At 37.5% G+C, this 20,012-nt stretch overlaps 1 protein-coding gene across 1 annotated transcript; it reads right to left on the reverse strand.

Moving 5' to 3' along the window:
• LOC122966141 (NACHT, LRR and PYD domains-containing protein 3-like) lies at window positions 1–16,849 on the reverse strand. The gene is made up of 14 exons (XM_044330136.1): window positions 16,809–16,849; window positions 15,453–15,795; window positions 15,339–15,368; window positions 13,372–13,479; window positions 12,737–12,796; window positions 12,244–12,351; window positions 11,593–11,652; window positions 11,097–11,204; window positions 10,485–10,544; window positions 8,588–10,394; window positions 4,758–4,931; window positions 4,057–4,230; window positions 3,718–3,764; window positions 1–2,931 (listed from the first exon to the last, which is right to left on the reverse strand). The coding sequence occupies exons 2-14, from the start codon at window positions 15,724–15,726 to the stop codon at window positions 2,342–2,344; spliced, it is 3,600 nt and encodes a 1,199-aa protein (XP_044186071.1). The 5' UTR covers window positions 15,727–15,795; window positions 16,809–16,849; the 3' UTR covers window positions 1–2,341.
• Window positions 16,850–20,012: the final 3,163 nt, after the last annotated feature.

The raw sequence follows: 20,012 nt of genomic DNA on the forward strand, positions 1-20,012 counted from the left end.
TTCACCAACTTGAACCAAAGTGTTTGAGCCGTATAATAGGATCATAATCCAGACAGAGATAATGTTTGTCAACGCAGCATAATTAGGAAAACAATCTAGTCGTATATGAACATCATTTCAAGGAGACAAGACAAGGTTGAATGTAGATATGAAGAGCTTTCTGCTGTGCTTTGATCATCAATAATCAACACATCTGTCTGTCTTCACTGTAAATTCATCTACTGTGATAATGTTCAGGATTTATTTATTGTATTTATTTGTTTGCACATAAAAAATAAAAGACTTTATAAAAGATTGAATGATTTGATTTGTACACAAAGACAAACATATATACAGTATAGATGGATGTAAAGTGGAGGAGAGGCCGGAAGCTAAAAGCTCTGTTTTCCAGAGTCTGGACATTCTGAAGTGAAGTTAAACTGATGACACAAACTTAGCACATCGTTCTGGAGAAGTTTTCACAATACCGTCACAGATACTGGGAGTACGACTGAACATAATGCTCAACAGGGAACGTTTTATAAACCAATATTTAGTAACATTCAGAGACCCGACCGTCAGTGGAAAGATGAGTTACTCTGATTCTAGCAGTGTGTGTATAATATCTGTGTGCTTTGATCTGACTCAGCTGTTGAGTGTTGTGATATTTTTGTCGAATTGTGGTCAGGAAACACAAAAAAAGAATCTTACTGCAAACATGTGGATGTTGTGTGTATCTGTTTAAGCTGGCAGACACTGTGTATTTCTGTTAATTGTGTACATTGTGTTAACTCTGTCACACATATTATAATTAGCTGTTAATCCTATGATTTCTGTACCTTCTGGACGTCTGATTGATCGTCATGATGTGATGCTCCTCTGAATGTTTACACAGAATCTCCAAGCAGGTTCTTCTTCTTCTTCTTCTTCTTCTTTGTATGGATTTCCAGCAGACTAGATGTCTTGCAGAACATTGCTGCCTCTCCCAGAACAGTTTGTCTATTGACAATTCCAGTAAAGTTCTTATCAAAGTTGTTGTCAACAGAGAAAAAGGCAGCCTTACTTTTAGATGATTAATTTTGTACAGAAATCACCTGGATGAACCTGGCTTCTACAGATTCTATTGACACAACATGTCCTTTGTCTGCAGTGTGTTTGTTGTTGTTTACTTCTGAACTGTTTCAGATAACTTTATGCTGAATTGTGGGAAACTACTCAAACTGCAGACAGCCAGCCAGAACTTCTGACTGGTCAGAAATCCAACCGATCGTCCATCAGCTGATTGATTTTACACACTAAAAATCAATGGTGTTTAAGTAACTAAATCTTGTTATAATCTGCTCTACTCCTTTTAAACTTACATGTCAGGGTGTTTTATTAATTGTAACGTCCATGTTAAGAAAAATCAGAGATTTCTTTTTAAACACATTTTACATGTTAGAAAATAATTGCTGAAAATATGTGAAAAGACTGTGAACTATGTAGCACTGAATTGTGGGTGGGCCTGAAATTGTGGCTCTATAACGTAGAGGCACTGGCGCCGGAAAAGAGAAAAGAGGGGACAGCGAGACATTTTGTCCCTCCACTTTAATTTGGTATGGTAATAAAGTGGTAATGTCAAAGCCAGGTATTATGGTCATAGCGATAATGTCTAAGCCTACTCTAACATGTTGGATCTTTAAGTCCAATCATAACCAGAACACAGAGGACTGTGAGTAGACTATGATGGCTGCCAGTTCAGACTAGTTTAAATAATTTGACCAATAATTTTTTTGACCAGCACAAGCAGCACATGGAGAGTTTTGTATTTTACTGATCTTGAAATTTACTTTGCCCATCTGTGTGGTGTTGTGGTGCAGCGCTGCATGCAGGGTGAACTGCTGGGAGGAGACGTGCAAATAGGCAGCACAAAGTGAGTTGTTGGTGCTGTATTGATCTAAATGGTTTTGAGTGTGTAATAGACCCTTTTTCACAACAGACATTTTGACCTGTCAAAGAGGGAAAATCACAGGTGGAACTCATAACATTAATGATGACTGCAGCCAGTTTCAGCACTATCTTCAGGTATCTGCATGTTCACTCACTGACATGGCTTACTGGGACACTTAATGGAATGGAGCCACCTTTAGAGTTATTATTTACACCTGTACTTTTCCTACTCTGCCAAATCAAAATATCTGCCATGAAAAGGATCCATTAATAAGTTGTTGTGTCCTCAAACTGCACAGGAACAACAACTGATCTGACTGAAACTCAACTCGATTCTAACATCAGTCAGGGATGAATCATACAGTGTCTACCCTGCTTGAGTGCATGATCTGTTCATGACTGAATGATTTATAAGTATTCAGTTTCATCCCTCCTACAGCTTGCACAGAGACACTGAGGACTCAATATGAAGCAGTGGGTTCAGCTCGACCTCAAACCTAAACCCAAACCCAGGATACAGAGGCTGAGTGAATGTGGTATTGAAGGTATAGAGGTGGATCAGTGCGTCAGAAGAGACTCTGTAGAAGGACAGAGTGCCAGCAGGACAGTCCACATACACTGCTACTCTGTTAGAGACAGAGGAGGAGGAGGAGGAGGAGGAGTAGGGGATGTGTATTTCTAGGCTTTTCTTATTGTGCCAGACAGAGTAACTAACGTCAGTAACGTCAGAGCAGTGCAGACTCCAGGACTGATCATTCATTCCAAAATTGCATTCAGCAGTGTTTCCTTTCCTTTTGACTCCTCTGTAAGTCACTGATATAAAAACCACTCCTCTCCACTCGACCTCCCAGTAACAGCGACCAGTCAGATCATTTCTACATAGCAGCTGAGGACAGATGTCAAATCTTTCTGGGTGATCAGGATATGACTGATACTCCTCCACACATGTCACCTTCCTGTTGTTGTGAGACAGTTTGAGGTCTGTGTTTGCTGTGTTTGGGTCCAGCTCCAGTTCACAGGCATCTGATGGAGAGAAGAAGACACAACATATAAGGATGTTTATATCAGGCCACGGCCTCTGGTCATGGTCATCATTTTACATTCAGGTTGAAGATGTCATCAAACGTGCAGGTGAATTTCCTACAAAAAAATCTAACAAAATGAGTTTTAGTCGTGGTTTGATTCCTGCTTTAGTGAAACAGATAACTTTATATAGAAAGTCAATGCGAAGATGCTGTGAAAATGCGCCAAGTAAACAATTTCAGATTCAGGCAAAAGGTTGCATAATATGGTATGAGACCCTCTCACAAACATGCAGAAGCAAGAAGGAGAGAGAAACAACATTTATTTTTTTTACCTTTAATCCTATGTTTTTTAGGTTTATGTTATTAAGTTTGTACAAAAAATTGGGTTTTTAATAATAAAAATCTGAAGAATAATAACATTATTCTACAGTTTCATTGCTTCAGCCATTATCTTCTTTCATATTAGGATTTTAAATGGACTTCTAACATTGCTGTGAAAATGGACCTTTTATTTTTTTATATAGTGTCATTACTTTGTGCTTTTAAAAACATATTTATTAATGTTTTTATTACTGGATCAACATTATAAGCTTGTATCTAGTTTTGTGATAAACAGTATTTTTTTGTTTGTTGTTTTCCTTCTCCTATTTATTGTGTGTCCAACTGATTTATATTATTCCCCTTACAAGGATAAAAAGGTTGTACTGGATTGAACTGAAACTGAACTGTAACTAGATGAATTGGCATTTGTTGTTTTCTTCTCAAACTGAATAAACATACTTACACTTCCTTCCACCAGGTTTCAGCCTCTGTTCTCCACCATGATCCATCCTGCAGGAGAAACACAGTCAGACACTGGTGGTGCTGGGTGGCTATGAATCTGCTTATGATACACAGTAGAGCAGAGAGATGATGTGTATATTTAAGAGACCAGAGTCTCTTCATTTGTTGGACAGCAGCTGCTTTGACTGTCATGGCTGCTGCTACAGTTGTTGGTCTGGTTTTGAACCTCTGAATCGCCACCAATATCTCAGATTTGGTTTGATGTGCTCAGTAATAACTGTTTCCCTGTTTGGAGAAATGATCTAACTAGTCAGTTGTCAAGTCTGTTGTCTGTCCATACCTGAGAGTGTCCAGTCTCCAGTAGGGATCCTCCAGTCCAGCAGACAACAGCTTCTCTCCTGAGTCTCCTGGATGATTGTAGCTTAGATCCAGCTCTCTCAGATGGGAGGGGTTGGAGCTCAGAGCTGAGGCCAGAGAAACACAGCCTTCCTCTGTGATCAGACACCCTGACAGCCTGCATGGTCATATAACATGTACCTTAGTTTATACATAGAATATATTTTATTGACCATCACAAACAGTTAACTCAATAGTAGCTTGCCTGTGATGATCTACTTAGTAGCTGGTCATTTGGTTTAACTCAAATGAACAACAAAATCCTTTCTGAGCTTGAAGACACAGCAATGAATGCAGAGTGAGAAGAAATGCTTGTTTTACACTAAATATTAAATTATATAGGTTAAGATGTCAGTTAACCTTACCTCACAATGAAGCATACAACATGATGCTTAAGCTACAGAAGTTTTGTTAGTTTTAGTTCTTGTAAAGCTGCTTGCATTATGACATGTAACAGCGGAAAAGCTAAATGTGGATTTTGGAGGAAAACATATTAAGATTTCATAAAGTAAGGTATAGATCTCAGGTATCATATCACTATCAAAGATTTTCAGAAGATATTGTGTCCTATTTTTTACTGATGTTACCCTGCATGCAGAGCAGAATTTAAACAGTAATCTGCTGAGAAAAATTGTGACTCCTGACCTGAGAGTTTCAAGTGTACAGTGTGGACTCCCCAGTCCAGCAGACAGTAGCTTCACTCCTGAATCAAGTAGGTCATTATTACTCAGATCCAGCTCTCTCAGACTGGAGGACTGGGAGCTGAGAACAGAGGACAGGGCTGCACAGCTTCTCACTGAGAGGTTACAGCCAGTCAGCCTGAAGAAAAGTAAAGCTGGATTTATATTTCTGCATTAAGTGTTACATTGTACTTATAGCAAAACTTCACCAGGGCTGACATGCATCTCCTTAGTCATGTTGGGGCTATAGTGATATCACATGGAGACAACAAGATCTGTGATTGCGTGCTTGTCTTTTCCTCTACAAGTTTCTGTTGATGGTAGAGATTGATCAGAGTGAAGACAATGTGGAGCAAGTTGATAAAAGCCTTAGCTCACTGTGCCCCCTGTAGAGACTCATATTGGAATGAATGCACATAATGTAATAAGAAGTGATAAAAAAGTAATGATCTAATAATCTATTATCTATTATGAAATAAATATATATATATATATATAACTTTTGCACATAATGCAACAAATTACTACATTTTGTTCAAGTCTAATGTTTTAAGGTCCAGTTTGCATATATTGTAATAAAATATTTAAATCTAATACTTTAAGGTCCAGTTTGTATCGCACATATAGCATTCCCAATTGTGCCTGTGTATTTACATGTATAGATTTGTCATCCAGATGCAAACCACAAACAATGATTATAGATTGTTCCTTTATGAGCATCTGAAGTGCTTTATTGTATACTGTATACTGATATGAAGAAAACCTTGTTACGAGGCACTACACTGGTCTCTCTCCACCCATGACTCTCTGGACTTTAATTGACAAATAAAGGCAAAAAAAGACAAAGAATCAAATTTAAAACTGAATGCAGCTGCACAAATACTGACAAAAACTAGGAAATCATAACATCTTCATCTTATCAAGACCTACAAATCATACACAGACACCACTGACCTAAATTCAACAGGAGGTCTGCAATTAGCCTTTCAAAATAAGACTTTGCCCCAATTTTGGCCCCCGAACAAATGCTATCTCCTCCGAGAGCATTAATGGTATAGGCTTCAAGCTTTAATAGGTGATTTATGACACTATGCTGAAAAAAGTTGTTAAAAACTTTGTAATAACTCGAACAGTTTGGATTTTATAAGCCCTGAAAGTTGCAGTGCCACATCACACCTTGTAATGTAAACCAATGGGGAGGCAATCTATGGGCATGGACTTTGTGTCAAACTGAGGCTTCTGATGACTAAACTATACGTCTGACCACTTTCAAACCTGTATCAATGGATTCTCAACGAAATTTCCTACTAAAAAAATATAATTTTTAATGTAAGATTTGGCCAAAGTCATGGGATTTATGAGGAGATTTCACAAGAAGCGTACTCTAAAATCCTCCTCTCCAACTGCTCCTGGTGATGTCACTCCCTCAGTGCTGTGAAACATTCCGCAATACACACTCATTGTAAAATCACAGGAGGAGCAAGAAAAGACTTTAAAACTAACACTCTAATATCTAAAAAACAATAAAAGATAGAAAAAACACGTAATGTCAAGATTTTTAGGTCAAAGTCTTGTGACTCATTTAAAGTTCAAATGAAGTTTGTATCTAAAACTATGTGGAAGCAGTAAATGTTCAAAAAGGTGTGGGTTCGCTCACACTCTCCATTCAAATATATGAGTATTTTTCTGTGTCCAGCTGCAGTTACTTATTGTCTCTACACACCTGACAGTACACATGTCAATCAAATTTTGACCAGGTCATGTGGGTTAAAAGTCTTTCCTTTTCTAAAAATAGACTTGATGAAAATTAGGAAAATAATTTGTTTTACAAACAAACTCATTAAGAGTTTTCAATTTACTAAGTGAAATTCAAGTGAATGGGCCCAAAACTTGCATGATTTTGATGCCACAGGTGTGAGCAAGACAGACATGTCTCACCCTGCAGAAAATTCTCATCTTGTCAATCAAACTTTCAAAATAAAAGCACACCACACTTGTAAGAAATATCCCTCATTTTTAAAAAGCAAAATGATCTGATCCCAACAGGCCAGAGTGCGAGGCCCTGACCAACGCTGCTTGCAGCTTTAATTAACTTTGCTTCTTCCCTGGAGTTTTTGTGCTTTCTCGTCTCACAGGATGAGGGAATTGGGCCCCCTGGTTGCGGACGGCAAGGAACATGACTGCAGGGATGCCATGGTGGCATGGTCCTATGGGTGTCCTGCCTCTACACCCATACCTACTCTGGCGATTACTATTACTAGTCATATTTCAATTATTATCATCATTGTTATTGTTATTATTGTTGTTACTATGCTTCTCTGTGTCTCTCCGTCCCTCATTCTTTCTCTCCCAACCCAATCGGTCAAGGCAGATGGCCGCCCACCTAGAGTCAGGTTCTGCTTTCTGCCGTTAAAGGGGAGTTTTTCCTTGCTGCTGTCGCCAAGTGCTGCTCATGGAGAAATGTTGGGTCTCTGTAAATTAAAGAGTACAGTCTAGACCTGCTCTATGTGAAAAGTGCCCTGAGATAACTTTTGTTATGATTTGGTGCTATGTAAATAAAATTGAATTGAATTGAATTGAAATTGTTGTGGATCATGCTGTCATTTTAATTTCACAACTTTCCTTTTGAAACTGAATGAAAATGTACTCATGTGGCCCAGCCATAATAAGATAAAAGCTGTGATGGAAAGTAACCAAGTACATTTACACAAGTGTTGTACTTAAAAACAATTTTAAAGGTACTTGTACTTGACTTGAGTATTTCCATGTGATGCTACTTTCTACATTTCAGAGGGAAATATTGTACTTCCTACTCCACTACATTTATTTGACAGCTTTAGTTACTTAGTTCGGATGAAGATTTGACACAATGGATAATATAACAAGCTTTTAAAATACAACACATTGTTAAAGATGAAACCAGTGGTTTCCAACCTTTTTGGCTTTTGACGTCTTACAAAAAGCAGTGTGTAGTCGGGGTCACATTTCACATGTCTATGAGTTGTTAACAGCTCCACCAAATAGTGATTTTTGCCTCTAAACTTCTCACATGCTTTCATTTCAATAAATGTTCAAATGATCCAATATTTCAGCAAAAATCAAAGATTAGAGACTAAACTAGCTAACTGTATATAAAGTAGTGTAAACTAGCTCCACCTCCAGCAGCTACAACAGTAACATGCTGCTCTAACACTGATGCTTCACTATTAATAATCTAATATCTAATGATGTCATATATAATAATATATCAGTCAGAGGGACCAAACCACTACTTTTACTGCAATACTTTAACTACATCAAGCTCATAATACTTATGTACTTTTACTGCAATACTTTAACTACATCAAGCTCATAATACTTATGTACTTTTACTGCAATACTTTAACTACATCAAGCTCATAATACTTATGTACTTTTACTGCAATACTTTAACTACATCAAGCTCATAATACTTATGTACTTTTACTGCAATACTTTAACTACATCAAGCTCATAATACTTATGTACTTGTACTGTAGGAGGATTTTTCATGCAGGACTTTTACTTGTAATGGAGTATTTTTACATTGCTGTATTGGTACTTTTTACCGCAGTAAAGGATCTGAGTACTTCTTCCACCTCTGGATAAAAGTTTGTTCTGAGAAGGCTTTGTTGTAGTATTCCCCCAAATAAACTATAAACTATAGCCAAACACATGCTGCTGGTTTCTACAGCAGGACTTTTGGAATTGTACATAAAAGCTGTGACATTTTGTCATAAATCATCACATTTAAGTTGATCTCTCCCAAACACTTACAGAGCTTTGTTGGAGGCTTCGACCACTTGCAGCAGCCTCAGAAGAGCCTCCTCTGAAGCTCTCTCTGAAGAGTATTTCTTCAGGTCAAACACATCCAGATCTTTTTCTGATGACAGTAAGATGAAGATCAGAGCTGACCACTGGGCAGAAGACAGTTCATCTGTGGAGAAACTTCCTGATCTCAGGTACTGTTGGATCTCCTTCACTAGAGAATGATCTTTCAGTTCATTCAAACAGTGGAACAGATTGATGCTTCTCTCTGCAGACAGATTCTCTCTGATCTTCTTCTTGATGTACCTGATTGTTTTCTGATTGGTCTGTGAGCTACTTCCTGTCTGTATCAGCAGGCCTTGTAGGAGAGTCTCATTGGTCTGCAGTGAAAGCCCCAGGAGGAAGCGGAGGAACATGTCCAGGTGTCCATTTGGACTTTTTAAGGCTTTGTTCATTGCAAGTTTGTGGACATTTGTTGTCGATGTTTTTCTGAAACACATCTGCAAGCTTTGGACTCGTGACACGGGCATCACGTTCTTGTTGTAGTTTGAGAGTGATATTTTCACATGAACCGCAGCCAGAAACTCGTGGATGTTCAAATGATTGAAGCAGAACATCTTTCTCTGGTTCTCGTACTTCCTCTGGCTGCTCACCTGTTTGAAGATATGAGTGAACACTGCAGAGTACTTTGAGGCAGCTCTCAGATGAAGGCCACTGTGTTTCAGGTCTCCCTCGGTGAAGATTGTGTTGTTCTTCAGCAGCTGCTGAAAAGCTAGTTTAGCCAGTGACTGAATGTACTGAATGCATTTGTCTGGGCTGTACATCTGCTTTGCCTGGTTGATCTGAACCACCAGGAAGTGGATGTACATCTCAGTCAGGGTCTTGGGCAGCTCTCCTCCCTCTCTGCTTTTCAATACATCCTCCAGAACTGTAGCAGTGATCCAGCAGAAGACTGGGATGTGGCACATGATGTGGAGGGTTTGTGATGTTTTGATGTGGGAGATGATAGTGCTGGCCTGCTCCTCATCTCTGAATCTCTTCCTGAAGTACTCCTCCTTCTGTGGGTCAGTGAACCCTCTGACCTCTGTCACCATGTCGACATACTCAGGAGGGATCAGATTGGCTGCTGTAGGTTGTGTGGTTATCCAGAGGCGAGCAGAGGGAAGCAGTTTCCCCTTGATGAGGTTTGTCAACAGGTCTTCTACTCTGGTGGATTTTGTTACATCCAGACAGGTATTTGCTTTGGTCCTGAAGTCTAATTGAAGGTAGCTCTTGTCTAGTCCATCGAGCACAAACAGAAGCTTGACTTCACTGTTGTCAGCGTTTCTGGAGCTCTGTAATGTTGTGAAAATGTCATTAAGAGTTTCCTCCTTAATGCTGTTGGTTTCTGGGATACATGTGTGAATGAGCTCTGCCAAATGAAACTTCTCTCCCTTCCAGAAATTCAGCTGCTGGACAGTGAATGGGAACACGAGATGCAAATCTTGATTTGCTTTTTTTTCAGCCCAGTCTGACACAAACATCTGCACAAGGAATGATTTGCCAAAACCTGTGATCCCATTGGTCAGCACTGTTCTTACAGCTGTGCCTTGTTTGGAGAGGTGTTTGAAGATGTCGCAGGGTTTAATTGGTTTTGCTGATGTCATGTTAGCATGTCCGTCCTGCCTGTCTGTGACGAACAGCTCCATGTTCACGCTGTGCTGCCTCTCAGTCCACACCTCTTGTGCACACTTAAACCGATTCTGGAGGTCAGACTGCAGTGTGAGGTGGAGCAATGTGTCGGAGCATGGAGGCTGTGGTACTGGTATCACCACATCTGTGGACACCCATGAAACATAAATTTGAAGTATGTTCCTTTCTAATCAGACATTTTCACATAAGTTCAGTGAATTATTTTTAGACTCACCAAGTGTGCTGCATGTGTTCAGTTCCTCACTGGAGTTGTTCAATAAATGCACCTCTTTTACTGAAACATAACATTTTTACATCACAAATTGTTTTATAGCCATGTAAATTCAACTCATATATATATATATATATATATATTTATGTGTGTGTGTGTGTGTGTGTGTGTGTGTGTGTGCGTGTTTGTCATTAATATACAAAATAAACACTAATGGGCCTAACACTGAGCCTTAAGGAACTCTGCAGGTATCCCTCAATAACTGTGAATTTAAAATGATTTATTTGAACATTTTGATACCTTTTCTCCAGGTAACTACTTAACCAGGAGTGTTCTACCCCTCTAACTCCATATCTTTTTAATTTCTTCAGTAGTAAGTCCTGGTCTATAGTATCAAACATTTTTTTGAGATCCAGGGATATTCCCACAGTATATTCTTTATTGTTATATTATATTTATTTAGTATTTTCTGTTGTGATTGATATTTCCTGCACAAAAAACAAGTTTGTATGAGTACTATTACCCACAGCTCAGTTTTAGAACAGTAGATATGCAAAAGTGTAACAGTAGTAAAGATGGTTGGATATTTTTTGTTGTTTGTGAGAAGAACTTTACCTTCAGTGTGCCTGCTGACAGGTGGGAGGTCAGGAAGGAGATCAGTCTGTGGCTGAACAGATGAAGCCTCTTTATTCTGTGAAGTCTCTCCAACATCACTGACTTCCACTGAGAGAGGAAGAAACATATCAGTGGGTCACATTATGCTTTTTACTGTGCTGATGACAGATTTATTGTTGACCATGTTGTGACTCAGCATGTTTAAGTCATTTATCCAGCAAAAATATTCTGTAGTTCCACTTTCTCAATTTCATAGATTTGCTGTTTGTCAAAATTTTATTTTACAGAAAACAAAACATTTTCAGGTTTTGAAGTATTGTTTAGGAAAGCAGGAAAATTGTTGACAACACAGTAACATGCAGCTGCGGTTGATTTACCACAAGAGGAAACATCTAGCAACACATTTGCAGCATCATGCAGCAGATCATACTCATGCCAATGTTCCTTTCTAATCAGACATTTTCACATTTGTTCAGTGAATTATTTTTAGACTCACCAAGTGTGCTGCATGTGTTCAGTTCCTCACTGGAGTTGTTCAATAAATGCACCTCTTTTACTGAAACATAAAATTTTTTTTACATCACAATTTGTTTTATAGCCATGTAAATTCAACTCATATACATATGTATGTACGTATATATATATATATATATATATATATATATATATGTGTGTGTGTGTGTGTGTGTGTGTGTGTGTGTGTGTGTGTGTGTGTGTGTGTCATTAATATACAAAATAAATACTAATGGGCCTAACACTGAGCCTTGAGGAACTCCGCAGGTATCCCTCAATAACTGTGAATTTAAAATGATTTATTTGGACATTTTGATACCTTTTCTCCAGGTAACTACTTAACCAGGAGTGTTCTACCCCTCTAACTCCATATCTTTTTGATTTCTTCAGTAGTAAGTCCTGGTCTACAGTATCAAACATTTTTTTGAGATCCAGGAATATTCCCACAGTATATTCTTTATTGTTATATTATATTTATTTAGTATTTTCTGTTGTGATTGATATTTCCTGCACAAAAAACAAGTTTGTATGAGTACTATTACCCACAGCTCAGTTTTAGAACAGTAGATATGCAAAAGTGTAACAGTAGTAAAGATGGTTGGATATTTTTTGTTGTTTGTGAGAAGAACTTTACCTTCAGTGTGCCTGCTGACAGGTGGGAGGTCAGGAAGGAGATCAGTCTGTGGCTGAACAGATGAAGCCTCTTTATTCTGTGAAGTCTCTCCAACATCACTGACTTCCACTGAGAGAGGAAGAAACATATCAGTGGGTCACATTATGCTTTTTACTGTGCTGATGACAGATTTATTGTTGACCATGTTGTGACTCAGCATGTTTAAGTCATTTATCCAGCAAAAATATTCTGTAGTTCCACTTTCTCAATTTCATAGATTTGCTGTTTTAGATTTTATTTTACAGAAAACAAAACATTTTCAGGTTTTGAAGTATTGTTTAGGAAAGCAGGAAAATTGTTGACAACACAGTAACATGCAGCTGCGGTTGATTTACCACAAGAGGAAACATCTAGCAACACATTTGCAGCATCATGCAGCAGATCATACTCATGCCAATGTTCCTTTCTAATCAGACATTTTCACATTTGTTCAGTGAATTATTTTTAGACTCACCAAGTGTGCTGCATGTGTTCAGTTCCTCACTGGAGTTGTTCAATAAATGCACCTCTTTTACTGAAACATAACATTTTTTTTACATCACAATTTGTTTTATAGCCATGTAAATTCAACTCATATACATATGTATGTACGTATATATATATATATATATATATATATATATATATATGTGTGTGTGTGTGTGTGTGTGTGTGTGTGTGTGTCATTAATATACAAAATAAATACTAATGGGCCTAACACTGAGCCTTGAGGAACTCCGCAGGTATCCCTCAATAACTGTGAATTTAAAATGATTTATTTGGACATTTTGATACCTTTTCTCCAGGTAACTACTTAACCAGGAGTGTTCTACCCCTCTAACTCCATATCTTTTTGATTTCTTCAGTAGTAAGTCCTGGTCTACAGTATCAAACATTTTTTTGAGATCCAGGAATATTCCCACAGTATATTCTTTATTGTTATATTATATTTATTTAGTATTTTCTGTTGTGATTGATATTTCCTGCACAAAAAACAAGTTTGTATGAGTACTATTACCCACAGCTCAGTTTTAGAACAGTAGATATGCAAAAGTGTAACAGTAGTAAAGATGGTTGGATATTTTTTGTTGTTTGTGAGAAGAACTTTACCTTCAGTGTGCCTGCTGACAGGTGGGAGGTCAGGAAGGAGATCAGTCTGTGGCTGAACAGATGAAGCCTCTTTATTCTGTGAAGTCTCTCCAACATCACTGACTTCCACTGAGAGAGGAAGAAACATATCAGTGGGTCACATTATGCTTTTTACTGTGCTGATGACAGATTTATTGTTGACCATGTTGTGACTCATTGTTTTGAGTTATGATTTATAATTCATGTGTTAAGGAGCATTTTTAAATTGCTAATATTGTCTGTTGTTATGTCACATTATATGTTTTCATGTTTATCAGCTATGTTGTGTTATTCATCAATGTTCCCTCTAGAGCTGCTGCCAATGATTATTTCATTATTGAATAATGTGATGATTTTGTTTTGTCTATTGACTAATCAGGGTTGTAGTTGGAAGTAGACACCTCCATCACTGTGGTGACTCCTCACGAGTTGAGGTTGTAGTCTACAAACTAAATGTCCCAGTTTGAACTTTTTATCAGCTGCTCCAATGACAAACTGACACCACAAACCTCTGCTCCATCAAATCTTTCTGACTTTCAGAAATCTCCATTAAACCCTCATGTTTCATTCTGAGAAGCGTGCCGACAAAGGGCCGACCAGGCACCGCTAAAGACGGAGCGATCTGCCTACACGGGGCCGATGTTGAGCCGCTCCCCGCTGATCTCTGTTAGCTTGATGCTAGTGTTACATTTCTCTTACAGCATCAGTGTTTGTGATTTGTATGAAATGATGCATTTCTTCTGATTGCAGTGACAGACATCAGGACATGCTTTGTTTTGTCCCAATCAACAGTCCAAACCCCCAAAATATTCTGTGAACAGTTGCAGAAGACAAATAATCACCAAAGAATTTGAGGATTTTTTTTCTTTTAAAATGAGTCAAAAAAATCAACTAACCAAATAGTTGCTGATTAATTTTTTGATGATCGAATAATAGATTGAGCTCGAGTTGCAGGTATAGTTCTCTCATTATTTTATTTATTATTGCAATGTTCACTGTGAATCAACCTATTTTCTTTGGAACTTAAGTTATTTGTGACTGTCCCTGCTTTACCTACCTTAAATGTATTGATGCTGGTGTGGTTTTCAGTTATTATTATGTTTTGTTTCCATAAAGCCAGCCAGATTCAGAGAACCTGGGCCTAATCCTTCCATATCATAAAGGACAGCTGCCAGCTCTCCCACCTTGACTCATCCCAGCCAACAGCTGCAGGCTTTTGCTTCTTCTTTGTCTTTAGCTTTGTTTTCACTCCACAACACCTTAGCCTTCACTGTTCATGCATTCACACCTACATTACTGATGTTACTGACTAGCTCACTCCATATTTGTAGTTATTTCTTCAGTTGTTTACTTTATTATAATAAATATCTTTAATTTAATTTAATCCATTGTGTCCCACGTTTGTCATGGCCTAGGAGCTGGGTTATGAAATATTAATTATGTTTTTTCATCATTATTATTAAATGATATCCACTCTTGAACTCGTGTTGAGTGTGTTGTTTGAGTTGTTCTGTTTCCTATTTTACTCTTTTGAATAAATCTTTGCTCGGTCCTAAAAAATTAGTTATTTTCCTTTTTTTGAATATATATATATAAACCCTGAATGTCCCATTAATGTCATTGGACAGAAGAATGGCTAATAATTGATTCATGCCATTATTTTATACCCATCTCTAAGTTATCATTATAGTTATTTCACTTTTCTCTTCTTGTTCCTGAGTAAAGGCAGATGGCAGTGCTGCTTTAGCAGGTATTTATCTCTGTAGTCAATATTTAGCTTTTTATTTCTCTAAACCACGTTGTCAATCCTGCTCTGCTCCACAGGCTCTACAGCCTCAAAGGTTAAGAAATAATCAGTTTACTGACAGCAGTCTAGCTCACAACCATTGTCATATACTGTATGTATAATATTTTGATGAGCAGGTGTTCAGTGGTTGAAGCTTGCTCACCTGCACCAGGTGCTGCACCAGCTGACTGACCTGCAGCAAATAACAATCATATTATTTATTAGTTTTTTCATTTCTGAGAGTGCTCAGACTTCATGATGTGTTTCGATGACTGACCTTCAGCTCCAGATTCTGTGTTTGATAAACTCTCCACCAGATCATTCCTCTTCATCCTCTTTAAAACCCTCTTGGCGACCTCCACGCACTGCCGGCTGTAGGTCTGCACCATCAGGTCCACTGTGTCCGGCCTGTCGGCCGTCTCTAGCCGGCTCTTTGGGATCGTTGGTAAGTCCTTCAGGAAGTAAGCCTGCTGCAGGTACCACTTGAAGTTTTTCAGCTCCCTGTCTCCCAAATCCTCTAAAGCTTCCAGCAGCTCCATGGCCGTCGCCATCGCTGCTGAAATCAGAGGGAGTCTTCAGCTCCGAGGACGGTTAAAGGTTTCACCTCATCACAGCAGTACCTGTGGGTGAAGAGACATGGCCCTTCGAAAGGTAGCTCAAATTTTAACCAAATTTCCAGAAAATGATCAAAAGAACATACTATTGTTATGTGAATATTAGGAGATAAACTGGTCATCTGCTGTGATGACTCATCGTAGGCAGCTGGATTCATATTTTCTAATAGTTTCAGCTCCTCTAATACGACTACAGACACCGATAAATGTATCTGCTTATTTCTGGTTCTTCTTTTCATTCTTTGAGAATATTTCTGTGAATGAAAGTTGTTATAGTGTTACTACAGTTTCATAACCTTTTACAAGCAAATGTCAAGTTATGTAACTTTAAAACACAATGCACAAATAAATGCAGAGTAATTCTTATCTGTATCTGTGCCTCTAATTTACAACTTGTATATCATCATTTGTAACTTGTACATCATCATTTCAACGTCAACTTAGCATTTTTAAATCGAAATATATTTGTGAATCTCTACCTATTTGTTTGGACTCTTCCACACAAAATCCACAAATGCAGGGAACACGTGATTTGTAAAATGTCACGTGACTTGTATATCGTAAAACAAAATGCACAAGTGATTTGTATCTGTATTGTGGAAGATATCAGTGTGTGTGACTGGGTTTCCTGTCTTGTTCCTGTTCACCAGTGAACACAATGTGTCAGTTAAAGCTAGTAAGTGGTACCTTTGAGTTCAGATCATTTTACCAGCTGATGATAAAATGAAAAAGAGAAACTGGTTTCATGAGGAATAATGATATCCAGCCCTTTGTCAGTAAATCACACATTTTAAGTTTTACTTTACTTTTCAGGCAACACACATGAATCATCGTCAGTGCGATGTCGTGTTTTAGGTTGATGTTCGACATTAAAACAAACGCAGAGACATCAAAACACAAGTAGGACGTCCGTCTTGTTTTAAAAACTCTGTTTTCCAGCTGTGTTCACAGACATTTAACATTGTGATAAAACTGTCATAAGTTAGATTTATTAACAGAAATTGAACAAACAGCCATACCTGTTGGAACAAACTGAAGTCTTGACTGCAGATCTTTATTGTTTCTTCATCCTTCAGGAAGTTACCACACTGTAACCACATCCTATTTTGCAACTGAGAACAGAATGAGCTGCTGATCTGACTGATTCATTGTCACAGTATGCATTATTATTCAGCCTTTTTAAACTTTATTTACTTATAAAAGCCTATAACTAAATTGACCTTGCATCTCCAGCACCATGTCTGTGTCTGTAGAAACAAATAAATATGTTTTATGATGTGACAACACTGTGGTTAAGGCCTGGTGAGGTTTAGACAGATTAAATTATTCCATCATAGGAGGACTGTAACTATTGTCTTCCATAATCCATTGATTGTTCAGTGCATAAAATTCATATAATTCATACAAAATCATTATTCCCTGAAGCCCAAGTGAACATATTCAGATGATTTGTTTTGTCACAAACACAAAGATGTTGAGTTTACTGTCATGGAAAACAGAAGAACCAGCAAATATTCACATGTGAGAAGCTGCTGCCATTTTTTGTGTTAAAAACTGAATTAATTTATTTATCAATATTGTTGCCAATTAGTTTTCTGACAGTTGACTAATCAGTTAATCATCTGATCATGTCAGCTCTGCAGTACCCCCGACCCCCTTGCTGCTGGGACTGAAGCAGCAAGAGCAAAATGACCAGTTTATTATAAATAAACGGGTAAAAAAATTAAAAGGTAAAATAATAATAAGTCATTAAATAATAAAAGACAAAAGATCTTCCTCACTAATTAAATACAGCGTCTTTTTTATTCACAACAAGGATTCACAATCTTTCAATTATGTCTGAAAACAACAGTAAGGAGCCCAAATGAAGTGAAACCTTCTCCTTCTGTGCACAAATATATTTAAAAGTTTATCTGAAGCTAATATGAAGCTTCAGCGTCCAAACGAGTCAAATCAAGTAGATATCTTTCAACGTTACAGTCTTTTTAGTGCCAAAGTCCCTCTTTTTGTTACTATACTTCCACCTGCAGCTCAACAGAAGGAGGACTGTGGATTTTGTCCTCCATCACTTCCATTGTAAGGTCATTATGAAGGGATCTTCTAATGGTCAGTATGAACAAGAGGAATGATTACAGCAAGAAACACAGCTTTAATGTTCATTTTATGACTGACTGTTGTTTTCAAACACACATGAAAAATTGTGATCCTGTCCTGTAGAAATCTACTTATTCAGTCAGATGGGAAACAGGAGTCTACAGCCACACTAGCAGCTATAAACTAGATATAAATGAGCTTATTCCAGATATCAAAGATATGTTTGAGATCATTTACAAACAGAGACGACTGACAAGTTTGTTTTTATACTGTAAAATGTCCCAAACACTACTGTACATATCCTGATTATTTGATAACTAATTTTCAGGAATCCTTATGAAAGATGTTTCTGTGTGTTATCAGATAAACAGTGACAGCAGGAAATAAATCCAGTATCAGTCAGGATACAAAGTTCAGCTGAGGCTGATGGAGACGTCTTCAGTTCTGCAGGTATTTGATCATAAACCAAAAGCATCACAAACAGATAAAAAGGAGAAAAAAGGTTTAAATGTTATTATAATGTTATTCAAACATTATGAAAAACACAGAACAATTTCTTGTCTCATGAGAGTTGAGGACGACTGCCCTGAAACTCAAAGTGCAGCTGTTTAATGAAACGCTGCCATCTGGTGGTGACAGGAGAGATTACACCACTCATTTCTTAAAGGCTGGTGGACCTGGATGTATAGTAGTGTCTACAAGTTCACACTTCACAAGAGCTCAAAGTTCAGTTCACACAGATTGAAATTAACTATCAAATGCCAAATCAAATGCCAAGTGTAAATGCAAAAAAAAAGCTTGTAAGTATTTCCATTTAAGCTTTTCCATTTCTCATTTTGACTTCCATATTTGATGTTTCCCTTTTCTTATCGCCATTTTTAATTTAATCTTTACAATTTAAGCTTTCAGTTTGAGCATTTCCATTTAACCTTTTGCATTTTAAATTTCACTTTTTCCTTTTTAATTTGCTTTTTCTTTTTAAGCTTATTGTAGCCTGATTATTCTTAGTAGTGTAATAAAATAAAAATCTTTTTTAAATTTTTATCTCTTTTAATTTTCTATTTGGACTTTTAATTTTAATTATGACCGAAAATATCCTCCATACAACTGAAATATATGCGAGTAAATGTGTCAAACTGGAACTTTTCAGTATGAATATAATATGTTCCGGTGTTAAAGCTTCGCATAGCTGCCTCATCATTACTTATGTGCTGTCAATAATTTGTTAAAATAATACTAATTGAGGGTGACAGAAGCCCAATTTTAGTTTTTAATACTATTAACAATGAACTGTTGCACAAGTTCAGACTAAAGTGTTTTCTAATAATTTATTAAAGAAATGATTAAACCTTGCAGAGCTGCTCCCAGTCGAAATTAAGGAGAAAGTATTCATATGTTAGTAATTAGAAGTAATAAATACATAAAAACAATAAATTATGTGCACACAGAGAGCAGACAGTTCATTGTTAATGTCTTATTAACAGTCAGTATTAAAACGTGGCGTCACAACAACTACAATAACAGGCTTCATGTCTCTGGCCTCAGTTTAACAAACAATTAACATTCTTTTGACAGGGAAACACTGTCCGAGGAAACACAAAGAGGGAATTTGATGCTAAAAAGGCTGTAAATGTGTCAGATATCCACTTGATATGACTAACTCAGACTGATGAAGCTGAATAGAAGCTTCACACAGACTTTTAAATGACTGTGTGGACACACTGTGGATTTTGGCCTCCATCACTTCCATTGAAAGCACATTTGAAGGATCTTTAATATCCAGTATGAACAGGAGGAATGATTACAGACACCTGACTGCTGCTTTAACACACTGGAAACACTGGGAACACTGGGAACTGGTCCTTTAAGGTCTATGCTTAGCTTTCACCACTAGATGTCACAGTTTCATGATTTGACGACGGAATAAAGTTTCTTCAGATGTCAGGGCTGAAAAGACTCTTTCCTGTTGGTGCAAATGTAAATGTTGAAAAAAATGCACTGATCACAATCAACTGATTTTGGTGAACTGACTCACAAAATAAGAAGTATGGAAGATGCATTTGAAAAAAGATGGACTGTCTGCTGAGAGAGATAGGTGTTGTGCGGCCTTCAGGGGAGAACCGAAACAT

The sequence above is a fragment of the Thunnus albacares genome, chromosome 17 (assembly GCF_914725855.1).
Source record: "Thunnus albacares chromosome 17, fThuAlb1.1, whole genome shotgun sequence".
Classification (NCBI taxonomy): domain Eukaryota; kingdom Metazoa; phylum Chordata; class Actinopteri; order Scombriformes; family Scombridae; genus Thunnus; species Thunnus albacares.